The sequence below is a fragment of the Stegostoma tigrinum genome, chromosome 27 (genome assembly GCF_030684315.1).
Source record: "Stegostoma tigrinum isolate sSteTig4 chromosome 27, sSteTig4.hap1, whole genome shotgun sequence".
NCBI lineage: Eukaryota > Metazoa > Chordata > Chondrichthyes > Orectolobiformes > Stegostomatidae > Stegostoma > Stegostoma tigrinum.
The window spans coordinates 34,974,773-34,997,002 of record NC_081380.1 but is presented as its reverse complement, the minus strand read 5'-3'; the positions used below and the strand labels follow the sequence as shown (position 1 = coordinate 34,997,002).

The following is a 22,230-nucleotide window of genomic DNA, read 5'->3' as shown; positions in this document are numbered from 1 at the left end:
GCATAATTCTTCATTCAGTCCATCCAGTAACATTGATTTTTACATTTCATGTTCCAATCTGATATGAAACATCAGTTGAATCACCCTCCATTTTCCATGTGGGTATCTGGAACTGCATCTTCTCAATAGCTATGCACCAGGAAATGCTTGGTATTCTGTTAACAAATAACTAACACCTGTGGGGTATGTGAACTAGAGGGACCAAAACCTGGTGTTGTAGATAAAGAACTTGTGTCTAAATAAGACCTCATAATGTGACTCTCAAATGTGCCAACCATTGTTTGAGCAGTGGGCTGGTGTCAAGCGCATTCAATGTCTTTCATTCTTTTATCATTCACGGGATAAGGGCATCGCTGGTTAGGCAGCATTTATTGCCCGTCCCTAATTGCCCAGAGGGCAGTTAACAGTCAACCACATTGCTGTGGGTCTGGAGTCACATATAGGCCAGACCGGTAAGGGACGGCAGATTTCCTTCCCTAAAGGTCATTAGTGAACCAGATGGGTTTTTCCAACAATCGACAATGAATTCACGGTCATCGTTAGATTCTTAATTCCAAATATTTTATTGAATTCAGATTCCACAATCTGCTGTGGTGCGATTCAAACCCAGGTCCCCAGAACCTAATCTGGATCTCTGGATTAACAGTCCAGCGATAATACCACTAGGCCATCGCCTCCCCAATGTTGCAATGTTGGAAGCACAAGGGCCATTCTGAGTGCAGACCCCCTTGGATTACAGGAAGCTGATTAGCCATTACTCCAGGTCCAACAGGTTCCTCGGAGCTACTCCTGCCCTGCTGCTATTGTGCCTGCTCTTCCAGAAGCTCAAATGACATTGCCAGTCCAGGAGAACATTTAAGTAGGAATGTTTGATGTGACTGTTAATATTACCACAAACAAATCATCAGATTAACGCTTCCTCACCTAGAACAGATCATCAGATTACCTTAGGGTGACCAGACATCCCATACTGTTTCGCTAAGTATCCTGGTGTCCCAACAGTGTTGTGGAAAATTCCCAAAATGTTTAGGTTTTCAGCTCTCCTGAAGAGCCCCCACCCCCCCTCCCCCCCCGCAATCCCTCTTAAACCTGCTCCTTGTGTTCAAACACCTGATTATCTTCTGGGTGTTTTTATTCCTCAAAAATATACTTCTTTCATAACATTTATTTTTTAAAACTTACAGAACATGAGTATTACAGAATTTTTAATAAAATTCAACTTGTCTCCATACAGCATGTTCCACCCGGTATGATTGTAATAGTCTTAATATTTACATTGTGCATTTCACATTAGGTATATGGCCGTAGGGTAAAATATTTCAAATTGGAAATTACCAAGAATGCAATAAAAGTAAACTTTCTCGACACACCATGTTTCACTCAGAGGTACCTCATTACATTTTCAATACTGTTGACATTCCAGGCCTTTGAAAAGGCCAAGCCTGTGAAATGTGAGACTGATGTCGTAATTTAATGCTCATGTGCTCTCCTTCCTGCTCACCTAGTCCCGCACTGACCGTCCACTTGATTACACTGCACTGATAAATCTGATTCACTGGAAAAGTTTCTGTCCACTGGTTGCATAGCAACAAAGTGTAAACTACCAAATGGGTAAGGCTTAGTCAATTTCACCTAATACTTTCACAATAGGCTACAGCTTGGGCTCATCCTATTGGATACATATCAGTCTTTTAACAGGAACTGTGAACACTTATGCACTCAATAGCCTGTCAGACTAAGAAGGAAAAAGTTGTTATCACTGGATTTCAATTTCCGTCACTTAGCAGAGTAAATCTTGACAAGAAGAAATCACTCATATGGCAGGAAAACGGAGACCAGGTCCAATTTTGAACAGCTCCAAGGTACTTTTTTCTCCCCTCTAGCATAGTGAGTAAGCTTTTGGGAAACTTGTATCCATTTCATGTATTAGCTAAGGGCTCTGCTGGAAACCTGAGACAAGTTCTGGTGGAAATTCCAAACTTACAGTCTAAAGGCATGTTTTTTAACAAAAAAGATGCTGTAAAAGTAAGACATTCAATGGTGGGAATGGAAGGGATGTGTAGTCATTTGTCAGTCTTAAAAATTGCTGGAAATCAACACAATGATAACCCAGGCAAATTCATCATATCTATGAAGTTAAACTATCAATTTGTGTCAATCTAGTAAGAATGAATATTATGTTTTGAAAGGGAGAATCATTTTGCTGTGGTATTGGGAGGATGTGCAGACAATAATGCAGTTCACATGGCTGATCATATTCCAGGAGATGGCATCACACGAAGGCAAATGGAATGTTGAAATGTAATTCAAGGGGAATGCAATGTAAAAGTAGGGGTATTTTGCTAAAATTGTACAGATTGTTGGTAAAACCATGTCTGGAGAACTGCGTATACTTTGCTCCCATTCATCAAGATGGATATAAATGTGTTAGATGCGGGTCAGGGATGGTGAGGTCAGCTGATAACTGGGATTGGGCGGACGGCATGAGGGGGAATGATGGAAGAAAGTCGAACAGGCTGAGCCAGCATCCAATGGATTTTAAAAGAATGAGAGGTGATCTCCCTGAGATGCCTCATTTCTGTTCCTGAGCGGTCATGACAAAGTGGTGGCTGAAAAAATGTTTCTCCTGACAGGAGCCAGGGACCATAGTTTAAAAACAAGGAGTCTCCCATCACTGATACAAGGTGGAGATTAGATTTCTTTTTCTCTGAGAGGATTGTGAAGTCTTCTCCAGCAGAAGTGGTGGGGGAGGTTGGTGGGTGTGGGGGTGGGAATAGGGGAGTGGGGTGAGGGTGGGGGTGTGGGGAGAGAGAGGGGTGATGTCATTGGATTTTCTTATAGGCGGAAGTATATTGGTCTATGACTACCAAGGGAATCAAAGGTTACCTGGGGTAGGTGGAAATCCAGAGGTGAAGCTACAGTCAGATCTGCAATGATTTTATTGAGTGGTGGAGCAGGCTTGAGGGGCTGAATGGCCTAGCCATGTTCCCAGTTTATATTTTCACATGATTCATTGTTTGTAGGTACCTTCATCTTGCCTGTCCCCCTAGACTTCTGCCATTGGTCAACTGTTATGTCAGTCATTATGGAACCAAGATTCTCCAAGTCTGTCAGTGTGTTCCAGTTTAGACATGTGCAAGACTGATCACCCTAAATCGGTACTGCACTGGGATATGAACTTTGCTTAAATGCTCAGACCTTAGTGCAGGACTTGAGTCTACAACCTTTTGGTTGCAGGTGAGGAATGTACTATCAAAGTCTCTGGAAAGGAAGAGATGCAATAACCAGCCCAAACAGCAGAGCAATAAATATAACTGTACATAATATAAATATATATTTATATAATAAACATAAATATAAATGTAATGATTAAGAATTTTCAATTGCAAACAAACTGTTTATTAATCCCAGTGAATCAAACTTTCAAAAATACCTGAATATTCTTAGCACCATGGAGAGATAAGTAAACATGGAATGTCATGGCTACTCTGCTGCAACTGTTTATTGGAATTGTCATCTGTTATTTACTTAACTCATTATCAATCTCTTGCACATCATCCTTTACATAGACAATCTCTCTGGCTTTCCACTGTACCCTTTTATTCCCTAGCTGTCTATTCTCCCTTTTCCTGCCTCTTCACTGACTTAGAAATTGTTCATCTCCAACCTTTTTTTCCAATTCTGGCAGCAACAGTACTGAAATGGTAACTCAGTTTCTCTCTCCACAGATGTTGACTGACATCCTGAGTTTCTCCAGCTTTTTCTATTCTTATTCTAAGTTTCCAGCTTCTGCAGCGTTTTGCCAACGTCACAGAGTTGTTGCGTATCAGTCAAAACACAACTGTACAGACTCTCCGTGACACATTAAATTATTTTCGTGCAATACTGAGGTAGCAACAAATTGTTTTGCTGAACATTTGCGCAACTGTGCAAACATAATCTGCACAAGCCGCTAAGAGAAGCTAGAGGGAGATACTCCAGCAATTTCGGCTTTTAATTTTAACTGGAATGTTCCCTATGTTAAATAGCTGATCACTGAGTGCTTCATGTCATAATTGAGTGCTGATCATAGTTTGAAGGACAATGATGGCATCAGCCATTTTGCAAAGTCATGACCCCATGACTCACATAGCAACATGTCACTAATGCCCAAATCATTCCTCGTTTCTGATGAAAAGCTCTTCTTGATTTCTAAACACCCCAGCTTGCAATAAAATTCCTGTGCCCCCTTGTGTGTAAGAGGAGATGGCTCCTCTGTTTTGAGCCAGCACCATTTCAAAAACACCTCAATCAGCTGACCTTTCTGGGAGCTGGTAGAGGAACAGTTATGTACTACAGCTGGGTAAGAAATCTGGAGGCCAAGGTTGATCTTCTGGAGATTGAATGTTACAGGGTGTCCAATGTGTGGGAACAGTGGGGAATGAGTATGAGCAAAAAACTGGTTGGGACCTCACTAGCTCTATGGCCCTAACAGCGCTAGTAGAGTATAGTGGTCATCGCTGGGACTGCAGTCAGTTCCAAGAAAGAAGAGAACTGCCTTCGGGACACAGGTTAGCTGAAGTTTTATGCACGGCCTGGCTATCAAGTGGGCAGGGGAAGGGCATGGGGTGGTAATGGAAAGCTAGGTTCGGGAGGCCAGAAATGGGGAACTACCTGAGAGCTTTGAACAAAGGGGTGCCATCTTGTGCGGGGCTGCCCCTGGTGGACACAGTGGATCTTTTAAAGTCCATACATAGGATCTGGGCATCACTAGCTAGGCCGTCACTTATTTCTCATCCCCAGTTGCCCAGGGACCAGTTGAGACTCAGCCATATTGCTGCGTGTCTGGAGTCACGTGTAGACCAGACTGGGCAAGGATGGCAATTTCCTTCCTTAAAGCAAGATGGAGGTTTTTTTCCTGGCAATCAACCAGTTTCATGGTCATCCTTAGACTCTTAACTCCAGATTTTCTTAAAAATTGAATTCAAATTCCATCATCTTCAATCACGAAGGGATTCGAACCCAGGTCCCCAGGACATTACCCAGCTAGTCCGGATTAATAGTTTAGCAATAATACCTCCAGTCCATCACACCTACTTCCACCAAATGGACCCCCCCCGCCAAAAGAGGTATCCCATTGTTACGCAGCAACCCGAGCAGATTGAAAAACTGTGTCGGAGGCAAATGAGGCCATTTAGTTAATTGTCCATTTAAAGGCTTCAATCAGCCTAAAGGAGCCAGGCTGCCTCTTACCTTTCCCGCCCTTGGAATATCGGAGACAGGTTGAAGATGGATGGGAAAATGGCTGCCTGACAAGTCACCTTCAAATACAGCAGGGTGGGACAGTAAAATTCATCTCATTGTGTTCAAATCCCACCAAAGCAACAGGTCACCTTAAAATATAAGTAATTAATCTGCAGTTCAACAAAAACTATTCGTAATGGTGACTGAAGCTATCGGATAATTATAAAAGCTCGTGCAGTTCACACAATGCCCTTCAGGGAAGGAAGTCTGGCATCATGACCCGGTGTGAGTCTGGCCCAGAACAGTGTGGTCACCCTTTCACTGCCCACTGAAATGGCTTTGTGTGCCACTAATGTTCTGAAGGGTGAGGAAAATCTGCTGTCTTTTCCAATGATGCTTACATCCCAAGAAACTATAAAGAAAACTCTTCCAGGAACACAAATCAATTATACGCAGTAATTAAAACAGAAACCGCTGGAAAACGCATCAGCAAGCCATTTAGAAGAGTGAGAGGCGACCTTATTGGAGCATGCTAGATTCTCAGGAAACTCGAAATGGTACACAGGGAAGGGTTGTACCCTGTAAGATGAGGCGGCTTCGTCTCAGAATAAGTGGTCACACATTTAAGATTGCGATGAGGTGGAATTTCTTCTCCAAAGGTAGTGAATCTATGGAATTATTGAGGGTTGTTGAGGCTAGGTCATTAAATACATTCAGCAGTCATAGACAGATATTTATTCAATAAGGAAATCAGGGGTTACAGGGGAAAGTGGAGTTGAGAATTATCGGATCAGCCATGATCTTATTGAATAATGGAGCAGAATTGATGGGCTGAATGGACTACGCCTGCTCATACATTTAATGGTCTTATGGTCAGGCAGCATCTTTGGAGAGAAAACAAAGTTAATGTCCAATATGACTCTCCGAAACGTCAGCTTTTGTGCTCCTGAGATGCTGCTTGGACTGCTGTGTTCATCCAGCTTCACACTTTGTTATCCATGACCCTAACTGATCTGGCCTACATGTGACTTCAAACACACAGCAATATGATTGACTCTTAAACTGCCCTCTGACCAATTAAGGATGGGAAATATATGCTGGTATGGCCAGCAATGCCTTCATCCCATGAATGATTTATTTTAAAAATCCCATGTCCAATCTTTGACTTGAAATGTTAACTCTGTTTCTGTCCCTACAGGTGCAGCCAAGTTTCTCCTGCACGCTGTCTTTATTTCAGATCTCCAGTAACTGTAGTACGATGCTGTCCTTCAAGTATATGCAGCCTGCTCTCAATAATTTAACTTTTTAAGCCATCCTGTAATTAAAATGAATCTACCCTGCTTCCCATGTTCCCCGAGCTCCGGGGTTTGAAACTGAATGCAGAACTTCAGGTGGGATTTGACCAGGACTGTGTGCAACTGAGGCATCTCACCCTCCCTTGTGAATTCCTACCGTCTGTGGCGAAAGCAATCATTTTATTAATGGATTTGAAGTGACCGAAGAGATTATTTCCCTTGTGCAAGTATCCAGAACAAGGGGACAGGACAATCAGAGCTAACCCGATCATGGGTGACGTCAGGAGCACCTGCTCACATTGAAGCGTAGGAAATGTGTAACTATCATTCTGCCCCCTCCAAAACACCAAACACCAGGGGTTGATTGAAAGATTCAAAACGTAGATGAGTGGAATCCTGTTAGGCAAGGGCATCAAATGTTACAAAATAAAGATGGATAAAAGAAGTTAAGAGACAGATCAGCCATGATCCAATAACAGGATTGGTTGGAGGGAGTGAAAGTTTTGTGACTGCCCTTTGTACCCATGCACTAGTGTTTTATGGTATGTGCTCCTCGATGCCAAAATCCTTCAGTCCCTTCACAATTCCTCATCAGCATTAGGGGAAGCAATCGCTGAGCTGTATTATCGCTGGCGTGTTAAACCAGAGAGACCAGGTAATGTTCTGGAGATAATGGGAACTGCAGATGCTGGAGAATCCAAGATAACAAAGTGTGAGGCTGGATGAACACAGCAGGCTAAGCAGCATCTCAGGAGCACAAAAGCTGATGTTTCGGGCCTAGACCCTTCATCAGAGAGGGGGATGGGGTGAGGGTTCTGGAATAAATAGGGAGAGAGGGGGAGGTGGACCGAAGATGGAGAGAAAAGAAGATAGGTGGAGAGAGTATAGGTGGGGAGGTAGGGAGGGGATAGGTCAGTCCAGGGAAGACGGACAGGTCAAGGAGGTGGCATGAGGTTAGTAGGTAGATGGGGGTGCGGCTTGGGGTGGGAGGAAGGGATGGGTGAGAGGAAGAACAGGTTAGGGAGGCAGAGACAGGTTGGACTGGTTTTGGGATGCAGTGGGTGGAGGGGAAGAGCTGGGCTGGTTGTGTGGTGCAGTGGGGGGAGGGGACGAACTGGGCTGGTTTAGGGATGCGGTGGGGGAAGGGGAGATTTTGAAACTGGTGAAGTCCACATTAATACCATTAGGCTGCAGGGTTCCCAGGCGGAATATGAGTTGCTGTTCCTGCAACCTTCGGGTGGCATCATTGTGGCACTGCAGGAGGCCCATGATGGACATGTCATCTAAAGAATGGGAGGGGGAGTGGAAATGGTTTGCGACTGGGAGGTGCAGTTGTTTGTTGCGAACCGAGCGGAGGTGTTCTGCAAAGCGGTCCCCAAGCCTCCGCTTGGTTTCCCCAATGTAGAGGAGGCCACACCGGGTGCAGTGGATGCAGTATACCACATTGGTATATTTCCCGCAACACATCCCTCACACCCCACCCCCGCCACAACCGCCCAAAGAGGATCCCCCTCGTTCTCACACACCACCCCACCAACCTCCGGATACAATGCATCATCCTCCGACACTGGCGCCATCTACTATCCGACCCCACCACCCAAGACATCTTTCCATCCCCACCCCTGTCTGCTTTCCGGAGAGACCGCTCTCTCCGTGACTCCCTTGTTCGCTCCACACTGCCCTCCAACCCCACCACACCCGGCACCTTCCCCTGCAACTACAGGAAATGCTACACTTGCCCCCACACCTCCTCCCTCACCCCTATCCCAGGCCCCAAGATTACATTCCACATCAAGCAGATGTTCACCTGCACATCTGCCAATGTGGTATACTGCATCCACTGTACCCGGTGTGGCTTCCTCTACATCGGGGAAACCAAGCGGAGGCTTGGGGACCGCTTTGCAGAACACCTCCGCTCAGTTCGCAACAAACAACTGCACCTCCCAGTTGCAAACCATTTCCACTCCCCCTCCCATTCTCTAGATGACATGTCCATCATGGGCCTCCTACAGTGCCACAATGATGCCACCCGTAGGTTGCAGGAACAGCAACTCATATTCCACTTGGGAACCCTGCAGCCTAATGGTATTAATGTGGACTTCACCAGTTTCAAAATCTCCCCTTCCCCAACCGCATCCCTAAACCAGCCCAGTTCGTCCCCTCCCCCCACTGCACCACACAACCAGCCCAGCTCTTCCCCTCCACCCACTGCATCCCAAAACCAGTCCAACCTGTCTCTGCCTCCCTAACCTGTTCTCCCTCTCACCCATCCCTTCCTCCCACCCCAAGCCACACCCCCATCTACCTACTAACCTCATGCCACCTCCTTGACCTGTCCGTCTTCCCTGGACTGACCTATCCCCTCCCTACCTCCCCACCTATACTTTCTCCACCTATCTTCTTTTCTCTCCATCTTCGGTCCACCTCCCCCTCTCTCCCTATTTATTCCAGAACCCTCTCCCCATCCCCCTCTCTGATGAAGGGTCTAGGCCCGAAACATCAGCTTTTGTGCTCCTGAGATGCTGCTTGGCCTGCTGTGTTCATCCAGCCTCACATTTTATTATCAATGTTCTGGAGACCTGGGTTCGAATTCTTCCAGAGTAGATGGTAGAATTTGAGTTCAGCAAATAGCTGGAATTAAGAGTCTAATGATAACCATGAACCCATTGTTGATTGCCAGAAAAACGTATCTGGTTCGCTAATGTCCCTTAGGGAAGGAAACTGCCATCCATACCTGGTCTAGCCTACATGTCACTCCACACCCGTAGCAATGTGGTTAACACTTAACTGCCCTCTGGGCAATTAGGGATGGGCAATAAATGCTGCCTAGCCAGTGATGCTCTCATACCATGAATGAATAAAGGAAAAGGACATTTTGAACATTCCCTGATTAATCTTTCAAAAGTGGATGACCCCACCATGAAATCCAATGATCAGATTTCCCTACAGTGACTGCTCCAACACTTTGAAGTATTTCTTCAAAGGGAAGCAATTCACCTAGATAAAAACATTGCAAACCTGTCACTTTGAAAAGTTGTTCTACACAAGGTAGAGCTCAGTGGGAATCACTGAAGACTCCTGACTGTATCCCCTGTGCTCACAAACATTGCTAATGGGCATTCCAACTACAGTGCCATCACTCACTGCCATTACTTACTTTTCTCTATGTAAGTTTCACAAAAATCTGGAAAGTTTTCCCCAAACGATTCTTGATGCTGAGTCAATTAAATATGTTAATGAATGAGATCAATCCATTTTTGTGAGGAGAAAATATAAAGGTACATCAGGTAAATGGAGTTAAAGTATACAGCGATCCTGATCTCATGGAAAATTACTGCACGCTCAAGGCCTGTTATCCATCGTATGTTCATAGTTATTTTGCAAAATCATTGCTTTCCAAATAAATATTTAAAAGTTCCGATCATAATTTTCCCTAAATGCCTCTATTAATGGAGTAGGCCCGACCCCATCAAAATTGCTGGGGGTTTGGGGGCAGTGGGTGGGATTTGAATGGGCATTGAATGAAAAGAACAATGGGTGACAGTGCTGTGAGATGGTGAGCTATCCTCACCTTCATCCTATGCCAACGGAAATTGCCAGAAACTAGAATGGAGGGATGGGAATATGCCAGAATTGCTGGTGTCACCCAGGCCCCAGAATGGGATGATTCACCAGGGGCCAGCACACAGAGATTGGATTTCCATGGAGGTCCCACTACTGATTAGACTGAGGATCACAGACAAGAGCAGGTTCTCTGACTGACTGGGAGCAGCATTAGGATCAATGATTCCTGCCCCTTTTTCAAATGCCTCCTGACAGGGCCCACATCCATGGAATCTGCATTGTAATCCCTGCTGACCTCCACACCCTCACAGGGCCCTCTCTTCTGTTCCATCCCGCATCCTTTCCTTGATGGATTTGCTAAAAATCTGATAAATCTTGAATACCATAGAAACCCTACAGTGTAAAAACAGGCCATTTGGCCCAACAAGTCCACACCACGCCCCCCACCCAGAGCCATTCCCATTCCTTTCCCTGTAATCCGACATTTCCCAGTCTAATCCACCCAACCTACATACCCCTGGACACTACAGGCAATTCAACATGGCCAGTCCACCTACTCTGCAATCCCTGGACTGTGAGAGGAAAATACAGTACCTGGAGGAGGCATATGCAGACGCGGGGAGAATATGCAATACCTAATCCCTGACACAGTGAGCCATCATGCCACCCAATAATAACTGGAAGCCCAATACCAAGCAGTTCACTTGCCAGCTTTACTGGGGCCTTTTCCTTCCTTTTCCTTTCAACCCTCTCTCGGGGGTATTTGTGGAAGGTTTACCAACGACATTTAACAGTGGGATGAGACTTCCCAAAACCCAATCCATTTCTCTGGTTTAAGGATTGTAGAGCTCTTTGTTTTCAACAGGAAAGCCATTGAGCTGAAACATTAGCTCTTTGTCTCACTCTGCACATGCTGCAGAGTTTTGTGGGCTTTTTTTAAAACACAAATTTTGAGTATCCCCAATATTGTGTCTTTGTAATGACACATGGATGACCAGAGAACATGTCGACAGTTGAGCAGTGGAACTATATAGACAACGTTAGTCCAGGGCCTATGTGGGTGATTTTAGCTCAAATCCCAGCCTACATGTGAGAGTGACCATTCAGCACAGCGATTGGCAGAAAAAGTGGTACCCAACACCCGGTAATTACTTTCTGAGGGGAATATCTGCATTTCCAGGAGCAAGGTTCTGCTCATGAAGAGGAGGCTACCATTATATAAAGTAGATGTTCTGTTGTTCAGTGCATGGGAGAATTCTGATTTAGTGCAGATATTAGACACACACAAGCGGGTATCTACTCTCTCTATTAAAGTTATGAAGAAAGCTTGACACTTCACAAGATGAAGAACAGCACTTTTCTTGCTGGGATAGGTTTTTTCTTTATTCATTCATGAGATGAGGGTGTTGCTGGCCAGGCAACGTTTATTGCCCATCCCTAATTGCCCAGAGGGCAGTTAAGAGTCAACCACATTGCTGTGGGTGTGGAGTCACATGTCAACCAAACCAGGTAAGGATGGCAGTTTCCTTCCCTAAAGGGCATTGGTGAACCAGATGGGTTTTTCCAATAAATGGCAATGGATTCACGGTCATCAATAGATTTTAATTTAGATTTTTTTTATTCAATATTTTCAATTCAGTTCAAGTATGAATAACCATACTTTGAAGCCGACATCTATTAATGTGCTTTTCTTCTCTCCCAACAGTCTGCAGAATTCTTTGAAATGCTGGATAAGATGCAGGTAGGTGATTCTTTGCACTAAAGAGCCACTACTACACAGCAAAATGGCATATCTAATCAGGGAGTGTCATAATTGCAAAAAGATATAACTAATGTGATTAGAGCAGACCAATAAATTAGCTGATCAATTACTGAAAGATGGTAGATCTGTGTGGCACAAACTGTAAAGAAGTAGGTTTGTCCAGGAGGCCCCAGGTTTAAGTCTCGCTGTTCCAGATGTGCTTAATAATACAGAATCCTCACATCTCTGATCAGGCCGTTCAGAATGTACAGAGAAGCAGGTTTCAATTCTTCAGATACATCCACGCTGACGCACCAAACAAACGCACCAAACCTGGGCACTGTTGCCATGGTAATAGGCCGTATTTTGGGTCATAAGATAAAAAGGACACAAATGTAAGACTGGATCTTGAAGGTGCAATGCAGGGCTAATCCCTGGCGGCTCAGATAACAGCAACTTGTGTGTATGCAGTGCATTTAACATCATAAAACATCCAAGGTGGTTTGCCAGGGACATTGCAAAATAAACGTGACACTGAGCCATGTAAGGAGGTACTTGATTAGATGATGAAAAGTTTGGTCAGAGAGGTGTGCCTTAAAGACTATCTTTAAAGTGAAGGAGAGAAGCAGGAAGCAAGAGAATCCTAGAATTCCTATGGCATGGAAGCAGGCCATTCAGCCCATCAAGACTATCCAAAGACTCCACCCAATCCCCATAACCCTGATTTCCCATGGCAAACCCACCTACCCTGCAGAACTTTGGACTACAGAAGGAGACTGGAGCAAAGCCCTGTCGATGTAGGGAGAATGGTGAAAATTCCACTAGACAGTAGCCTAGGCTGGAGCTGAACCCAAGACCATGGTACTGTGAGGTAGCAGTGCTAACCACTGAGCCACCATGCCAGCACATTACAAAGAACCCAGGAGAAAGTTTATCCCTGAAATGACCCCTTTCTTGCACAGAGTACCCTACATTACCCTTCCACTTTTTTCAAATTTGCGTTTAGTCAAGACTTCACTCCTGCTTATACAGCTTCTCCCATACTCTTTCCAACAATTTAAATTCTCTACTGAAAAATACTACAAAAATAATCTGGAGGGCCCCAGGCCATTGTGTTCTATTTTAACCTTTTTGGCTGAAATTGTCTTAAATGATCCTTTTCAGTCATTACCAAACCCTCAACAAAATAATCTGGACTAGAGTGTTAATATGAAACCCAAGCTATACACTTAGTCACAAATACATCTCCTCGTATCGGTAATTGGACGGACACAGATAAGCACTCTGATACAAAGGCTCACAAGCACATCCAGAAACGTGTACAAACACCACAACACACGTGGTTCATGTACAGAGATGCAAATGTACATAAAGACACACAGAGGCACCCAAATCTATACAGATATAAATGTTCACAAATGCATTTAAATATACCACATACAGATTTCTCACTGACATATGCTCTTGAGCTCTGAATACTATGCAACAGCTATAACCCTTGTTCTATTCTTTTTTTGCTTCCCCTTGGTATCTGCTCAGAGGGTTGGTTCACCTCAATGACTCCCCAGCTGAGATCAGTGAGCTGACCACACCCCAAGTGCCAGAGCTCCCAAGTGTGTCAGGTTAATTAACACATCAGCTAACAGAGTTAGACAGTGATGCCCATGAGGAGCTGCTGTTTCAGTTTTCATCAAAGAAATACGGCAGGAATTTGTTGTCTTTTCATTTGCAATGTATTTTTCACAGATCCTGATACATTCATGTCACTGCACCTGTTAATAGCCAAGGAGATAGCAAGAACTGCAGATGCTAGAGTCAGAAACAACAGTGTGGAGCTGGAGGAACAAAGCAGGACAGGCAGCAGGAATCTGAAATGTCACCTTTCCTGCTCCTCTGATACTGCCTGGCCTGCTGTGTTTCTCCAGCTCTACACTGAATAGTGTATGGGTTCCTTCAAGCCTGAAGTAAAGCAGTAAAATGGCCATTTTCTCGTATTACTAGTCTTGTCCAGTAAACATATGAAGATTTTTGCATTACTGCAACTATTTACAGGTTACATGAATGTAATCAACATTCACGTTACACTTGTATAGGACTTTGGTTTGACCATTTTTGGAATACTGCGTGCAGTTCTGGTCGCCACATTACCAAAAGGACATGGATGCTTTGGAGAGGGTGCAGAGGAGGTTCACCAGGATGTTGCCTGGTATAGAGGGTGCTAGCTATGAGGAGAGGTTGAGTAGATTAGGATTATTTACATTAGAAAGACGGAGATTGAGGGGGGGTACCTGATTGAGGTCCACAAAATCATGAGAGGTATAGACAGGGTGGATAGCAAGAAGCTTTTTCCCAGAGTGGGGGACTCAATTACTAGGGGTCACAATTTCAAGGTGAGAGGGGAAAGTTTAAGGGAAATATGCGTGGTACATTCTTTACGCAGAGGGTGGTGGGTGCCTGGAGCACATTGCCAGTGGAGGTGGTAGAGGTGGGCACGACAGTGTCATTTAAGATGTACCGAGACAGATACATGAATGGGCAGGGAACAGAGGGATGCAGATCCTTGGAAAATAGGTGACAAATTTAGAGAGAGGATCTGGACTGGCATAGGCTTTGAGGGCAGAAGGGCCTGTTCCTGTGCTGTAATTTTCTTTGTTCTTTATTGCTAAACAGACTGCTAGCACAGCACACAGATTTGTCTTCTACCAGCTCCTTCCTTACTCTGATCAAGTCCCCACAATGTCAGCACGGTCAGAAGGGTTTACCACACGTCATCAGGTATTAACCCTTTCAGAACCATACACTGTACCTCAGCTTCCAAGGCGTTGCTGTTCCTTTTAAGATGTACAAGTAACAGATATCCAGCAGATGGCTAAAGCTGACACTTCCCCTGCCTACTGCCTATACTGTTTGCTTGTAATCAGTTAATAAGCAATAATCTCCTGGAGAGAATGCACAGTAAGGGAAGGTACTTCTCACAGTTTATCCATTTTAAACAGAAGTTTAGAATAGTTGGGGACACATAAAAGTGTTCTGCCTGAGCTTTGAGACAATTTCTACAGTATTACAATCAGGAGATTAAACCCCATAGCAGTGCAAAGCAAATACATCCAAATCATTATATACCCAAGCTGTTCGCAGGCAGCATCAGGGGAGGAGCAAAGCTGAAGAAGGGTCCCAATCTGAAACATCAGCTTTCCTGCTCCTCTGATGCTACCTGGCCTGCTGTGTTCCTTCAGCCCCACACTGTGTTATCTCTGACTCCAGCATTGGCAGTTCTTACTATCTCTGTGTCCAGTTCAGTCATTTTGGAAACATCAAAGTTATTTTCCTTCATAAAAACTGAAAGAAATGTGGATGCTCTTCATCAGGAACAAAACAGAAGTTGCTGGAAAAGTTCAGCAGACCTGGCAGCATCTGTGAAGAAAAATCAGAGTTAACGTTTCAGGTCCGATGACCCTTACTCAGTTTGGACCTGAAACGTTAACTCTGTATGTTCTTCACAGATGCTGCCAGGTCTGCTGAACTTTTCCAGTAACTTTTGTTTTTGTAGTTATTTTCCTTTGAATTTTTCTTTATTCTAATAGAGTGCTATTGCTTCCTGCTGGCCTCTTCTTGTTGCTGAAACCTTTATGCTGACCCACTGAAATCTGGAGATAAAATCTAGATAGGTATGCGTGTATAGGGAAAACCATATGCTGATTATGCAGCAAAAATATGCCACCACATGTTGGTAAAGAATAGAAAAAGGGATGCTGCATATTAAGGTATATATTGATATATTGTTTTTGGAGTAGTATATTGTATATATTAAAAGTTCCTCAGGTTAATGTCCTAGAGCCAAATATCTGCAGCTGCTTCATCAACCCAATTTGCTCTAGAATAAGGTTAGAAGTGAAGATATTTGCAAATGATTGTACATAGTTCAGCACCATTCATTACACCTTTGATAATAAAGCAGTCCATGTCCATTTGTGGTATAAATCTGGACAGCACCCAGGCTTGGAGCAACAAGTACCAAGAAAAATACAAGTGCCAGGCAAACATTCATTTCCAACAAGAGAGAATCCAGCCATTACTTCAATGGCATTACCATCACTGAGCCCTCTACTGTCATTCAGGGTCAAAGTATTGTTTTTCTCCCCCCTCAGACTCTCCTTGAGTTTTCTCATTGGCTAATTTTTGATTTTTTGCATCTACATTTCCGTTTGTACTAACTCCTTCATTACGTGAGATACTATCATGTAGTGAAATTAATTTCTGCATTTGTGTTGTCAAATGAGATACTTAGACTCACTCAGAAGCCGAACTAGAAACATTAATCACTATCCTCAGTAAGTATTGACCTGACATTAAACATAAAGCCATGACAGACAAGGAAAGCTTATATTTCCTAGATACCAGTATTTAAATTAGAACAAGACAACAAACATGGCTTAGCATGAAAAATTTTCTTTCAGTGACTGACGTACGCTGCATTAAAAGGACATAATTTGCAATGATATATTACCTGTGGTTTCAGGGTATCCTGGCTCCCAGTTAACTATGTATTTCTTTGTTAACAGGGTCCCCTTGACAATAGCCCTCTCTCCCCCACCTTTACAGTCACTTGCTTCTCCCCTAGCCTCTTTCCAGCCACACATTTTGTTCCTAGCCTGGCAGACTAGCTGCTCCCCAGTCTCACCCAGCAGACTTGATTCGCCCAGCCTGACCTGGCAAATGTGCTGCCTCCCTCCACATCCCCATCTGGCAAGAGTGTGCTCTCCCTGAACATTTCCATCCTTATGCCCCAACACAGCTCAGATTAGCACCGCCTCTCCATTGGCAGAGTCTTCCTGTTGATGGGCTCATCGGTTCACCTGTCATCAGTAAACAGGGAGAAGGAAGGGCCATGTGATTGGAGGAGAAATTCCTTTCAAGGGTTGTTGGAATACTCTTGCCTGCAGCTCCAACAACACTCAAGAGACCTGACGCCATTCGTAACGAAGCAGCTCGAGTGCTTAGCACCCAATCCACCACCTTCAATATTTACTGCCTTCACCAGCGATGCACAGTAGCAGCAGTGTGTGTACCATCTACAAGATGCTCTTCTGCAACACACCAAGAATCCATTGGCAGCATCTTCTAAACCCAGAATCACTACCACTAGAAGCACAAGGGAAGCAAATACAAGGGAGCGTCACTACCTACAAACTCCCCCTCAAACAACACTCCATCCTGATGTAAAAATGGATCCCCTTTCCTTCACTGTCACTTGGTCAAGATCGTGATACTCCCTGACAGCATTGTGGGTGTCCTACTGCAGCAGTTAGTCATAGTTATAGTCTCAGTGTGATACAGCATGGAAACAGATCCTTTGGTCCAACTTGTCCACGCCAACCAAGATTCCCAAACCAAACTGCTCCCACTTGTCTGCATTTGGCCCATACCTAAGCCTTTTCCATTAGAGTCATAGAGTCACAGAGCATGGAAACAGACTCTGCAGTCCAAATTATCCATGCCAACCAGATACCCTAAATTAATCTAATCCCATTTATGTGCATTTGGCCCAAATCCCTCTAAACCCTTCCTATTCATGTACCCATCCAGATGCCTTTTAGATGTTGTAATTGCACCAGAGTCCACCACTTCCTCTGGCAACTCATTCCATACACGCACCACCCTCTGCGTGAAAAAGTTGCACCTTAGGTTCCTTTTAAATTCTCCCTCTCACCTTAAACCTACATCCTCTAGTTTTGGATTTGGGTGGCACGGTGGCTCAGTGGTTAGCACTGCAGCCTCACAGCACCAGGGACCCGGGCTCAATTCCAGCCTCAGGTAACTGCCTGTGTGGAGTTTGCACATTCTCCCTGTATCTGCGTGGGTTTCCTCTGGGTGCTCCGGTTTCCTCCCACAGTCCAAAGATGTGCAGGTTAGGTGGATTGGCCATGCTAAATTGCCCATAGTGTTCAGGGGCATGTGGCTTATAGGGGGATGGATCTGGGTGGAATGCTTCATGGGGCAGTGTGGACTTGCTGGGCTGAAGGGCCTGTTTCCGTACTGTAGGGAATCTAACCTGGGGAAAAGACATTTGCTGTTCACCCTATCCACACCCCTGATGATTTTATAAATGTTTTTAAGGTCAGCACCCCTCAGCCTCCGATCTTCCAGGGAAAATAGCCCCAGCCTACTCGACCTCTCTGTATCGCTCATACCCTCCAATCCCGGTAACATCCTTGTAAATCTTAGTTCAATATTACCTTCTCCAGGGCAGTTATGGATGAGCAACAAATGGCAGTCCAGCCAGCAATGTTCACATCTAATGAATGAATAAATATGTAAATAAGTAAATAAAGTGAATAAATAAATAAACGTTACCTTTATGTTGGATAATATTTCTGCCTATATTGTGACCTGACATTCCTGTTACAACTTTTTCAATACAATTCCTGCGATACTGGTAGGAAAGAAAGTAGAATATGAAGAGCTATCTCTGTCTAGTAGTCACCGTCAGGAGTTTTCACCATTGCACACATTTGCAGATCTTTGAGTAGGCAAAAAAAATTTAAGCTCAAACCATCCGGCACAATGCTCCTATTGGGTACATTTCGAAAGATTTTGAATTATTTCTTCGAAAATTTACTGAGCAATGGACTACTGTGCCTCAGTCTAACAAACAATGCTGTGCTTTTTTTAAAGGAATTTTCAGGAATTGAAAATCGAGTTGCTCGCAGTTGCTTTAAAAGGATTTTTGCAGCTATTTTTCCAGCTGCTTCAGTTACCCTTTGCCAGGTTATCACTTAAATATAACTAAGGATTATGTGAAGTATAGTTAAAGAACATAAATTTAAAACAGCTGCCCAATTGCAGATTTTAGCCTTGATGTGCAAATATACTTGAGTGGAATTCGAGAAGGCAGAAGCACTTTTCAAAATACATGCAGATTTAAGTGCAAATTGTCCTGGAATCACTGATAATACACAAAGCAGAAACCTATTGTATTGTGTATGGATATATTATAAGAATTTATTTGTACAAGAAATTTCAAAATCTTGTCACACAGCAAACAAGAACTTTTATCTAAAGCTCCTTTAACAGACTATATACAATCTCCCCTGTCATTGACTTCCATTTGATACATTCAGATAAAATATTCCTTAATTCCTAAAAGCAATCAACAGCACTCCAAGTTAATTATCCATCCCTACATTTGCACAATTAAGTCTTGAGCCACAGTTTTATGGATAGAATTTCTCCTTCTAGCCAAAACCTAGAAATAGGGAAAGCCATAGAGTCACCCAATGCATTTTAGTTTTCGACATGTACACCTCCTAAATGATTTCACTGACAGCAGTTTAGTTTACAAGGTCATTCTCTACCTCAGCCTGACCATCTCCTGCCTTTTTGCTCAGCATAAGGAACTGGAGAGAAGGCAGCAGTTTGAGTAATCAAAACGTAACTCAAGACTGAAGGGGTGAGGTAAGGTCGAAAGGGAACAAAGCCTGACTTTGTCACTTGGCTGTGTGAAAACAAAGACTGAAATCCAATATGAAACCCCTGGAGGAGATCAAGCTTTCTCTTTCTGTTGAAAAGCAGTAGATAAGAGTGACATTGGTCGTGTGCCAGGACTTGAGTGCAGCATCTCATTGTACTATAATTAATCATCTAACATAAGTTGTTAAACAAAATCAATGCTTTCTAAGAAATTGTGACTAACTGTGGCAATCCTGTCTTGTAGAGCATTGTTCAACTGTTAAGAGTCTTGAGTGTTAAAAGGTCAGGTTTTATCCAAGAGATTTGGCTCCATTCTGCACTGTACACACAACTCTCAGCAATGTGTCAGACCATTAACCATCTTTGCTTTAACACCATGACCTATCACCTAACTGGATCATGCTATATGCTTGGATTTGTTAATTAATGGGGCATTTCGTTTAGTAATCTCCAAAATAGCTGGGGCCAGGAACATGTTATAATTGGAGTATTGTTGGGTGTTGAGAAGCTGCAAATGTTTAATTCATGCCGGGAGAAATGTGTTGTCTTGGGTTTCGATGCATGAAATATGTAAGACCAAATATTGCCAGCATTCACTATAGTGGATGTGATGGAGTTAGGATCAATCGCAGTTAAATCAACACATCTTAATGTGGCAAATATGTTGACTACGATAATAAGTTCATCACCTAAGTTTTTCACGATTATAGGTGCCACAAAACAGGTCTATAAGCTTAAGCAGCGCTTCCAAACTCAAATTATAACTAATTCAATAGGACCTTGTGTTCCTGTGAATTTGAACAGGGTTGCAAGTGTCAAATGAATACCATCAGGGCCAGTGTTCCCTTGATATCATGTACCAACCTGCTTCAATCGTTTATTGCCATTCCTTCATTATCATTGGGCTAATTTTGAGAAATTCTCTTCTTAACACTATTATCAGTACACTTCCACAAACTTTCAAGATTGCAATGATTCAAAGAGAAGGTCCATTAACTACCATTCTGGGGCAACCAGGGATGGGTATTAAATATGGCCTCACGAGGGTCAACACATTCCCCAGAACAGAAACTGGACAGATTATGGAAAAATTTCCCACCTCCCCAACATTATGATTTTTCTCTAATTTCCTAAGGTCATACTTTTAAGCACAGTTTGTCACAATAATGCAGGAGAAGCCTATTTGAAGTACAGTTAGTTAACTTACATTTTTCACATACCTGAATGGGCATTGCATCTGATTTAATTCACATCCTCCTTGCACCTGCAGCTGTTTCAGCACAGTATCTGAGGGGAGGGTAGTGCCAGCGGGCACTGTGAATGAGTGAAGAGTCAACAGAACGTGAGCACAGTGACAGAGTAAATGAGTGCTCCTGGAACCAGGAGGAACATTGGTAGAGCACCACTTGGATTTGGCCTGGGAATTTCACCTTCCTTTTCACGTCATTCTCAGGGTCTAGGCCCGAAACGTCAGCTTTTGTTCTCCTGAGATGCTGCTTGGCCTGCTGTGTTCATCCAGCCTCACATTTTATTATCTCTAGTTATCTTTCCCAGACATCTTCTTCTACCTCATCAACGAAACAGGGAACTGATTGTTGTGAAGATACCAACACCAGCCTCACATTATACGTTGCCGCTGGTTTTCCCAAACTCCATCACTTTCTGATCTGTGATGCTCTGAAAATGAGGGAATATTTGCCTCTGCTGAATTATTTATGAAATGGGCACCCACACTGCTATCTAGAAAACTGTGTTTGTTCCCTATGATAATTCTCATGGTTTTGAGATACAAGATAGAATATGCATTGTTGGTGACCCGTAAACTCATTTTATTGCTTACAAACAAGCCTCAACTTTCTTTTGATTCCAACAGACTATAAAATTTGATGAGCAGAAGGACAAGAGCAACAGGCAGAAGGTTTGTTACTTACTGTAGCTCTTAATTAAATATGGTGATACTAATCTGACTCCAGGAATCCTTTATTAGGCACTGTACCCCACAGGAAACCCTAGCTGAAATATTGACTTTCTTGCTCCTCTGATGCTGTCAGACTTGCTGTGTTCTTCAGTCTCACACCTATAGACTCTAAGAGAATCCCTACAGTGTGGAAACAGGCCATTTGGCCAGCAAGCCACTCTGAAGAGCATCCCACCCAGACCAATTCCCCGACAATTCCCATGTCTAACCCACGAATCCTGGTGACTATGGGCAATTTCCCATGGCCAATCCACCTAAGCTGCACGTTTTTGGACTGTGGGAGGAAGCCAGAGCACCCGAGGAAACCCACACAAATGCAGGGAGATTGTGCAAACTCCACACAGACAGTTGCCTGAGGCTGGAATCGAGCCCAAGTCCCTGGTTCTGTGAGGCAGTAGTGCTAACCACTGAGCCACTGTGCGGCCCTAATAGGCAATACATTGTTTGAAAAAATATTGAAGCCCAAATAAATCACAGCAATTAGAACAATTTATTTTTTATTTATTCATGGAAGAGGGTGCCTCTAGCTGGGCTAACATTTATTACCCATCCCCAATTGCCCAGAGGCCAGTTCAAGTCAACCACATTGCATCTGGAGTTACATGTAGCTTAGACCAAGTAAGGATGGCAATTTCCTTCCCTAAACGGCAATGGTGAACCAGGTGGGCTTTTCCTGGCAATCAGCAATGGATTCTTTTGTTATTGAATTCAATTTCAATAAAGATTCAAATTCAACTGTCTGCTGTGGAGGGAATTTGAACCTGAGTCCCCAGAACGTTCCCTGGTTGTCAGAATTAACAATCCAGTGATAATACCGCTAGACTGTTGCCATCCACCTCCACCACCCAACTTGTTGTCAAAAGAAAATAACATCAAACAGGAAAGGATGTGTTTTCCAAATGCTTTTCCCACTGTGATCCAATTTTAAGGCCTGAAAATTGTCATGACCACTGTATGAG

General features: G+C 43.6%; 1 protein-coding gene across 9 annotated transcripts in view; it reads left to right on the top strand.

Annotated features, from left to right (window-relative positions):
- The window catches only part of LOC125464526 (rap1 GTPase-activating protein 2), a 325,971-nt gene that overhangs the window by 248,901 nt on the left and 54,840 nt on the right, over positions 1-22,230 (top strand). For 8 of the 9 annotated variants that reach the window (XM_048557001.2, XM_059655287.1, XM_059655286.1 and 5 more), the window contains 2 exons: positions 11,788-11,823; positions 21,167-21,211. In XM_048557001.2, coding sequence (XP_048412958.1) covers positions 11,788-11,823; positions 21,167-21,211 — 81 coding nt within the window. Of the gene's footprint in view, positions 1-1,705; positions 1,863-11,787; positions 11,824-21,166; positions 21,212-22,230 lie in introns of those variants that run through there. The other variant, XM_048557003.2, reaches the window with a different exon arrangement.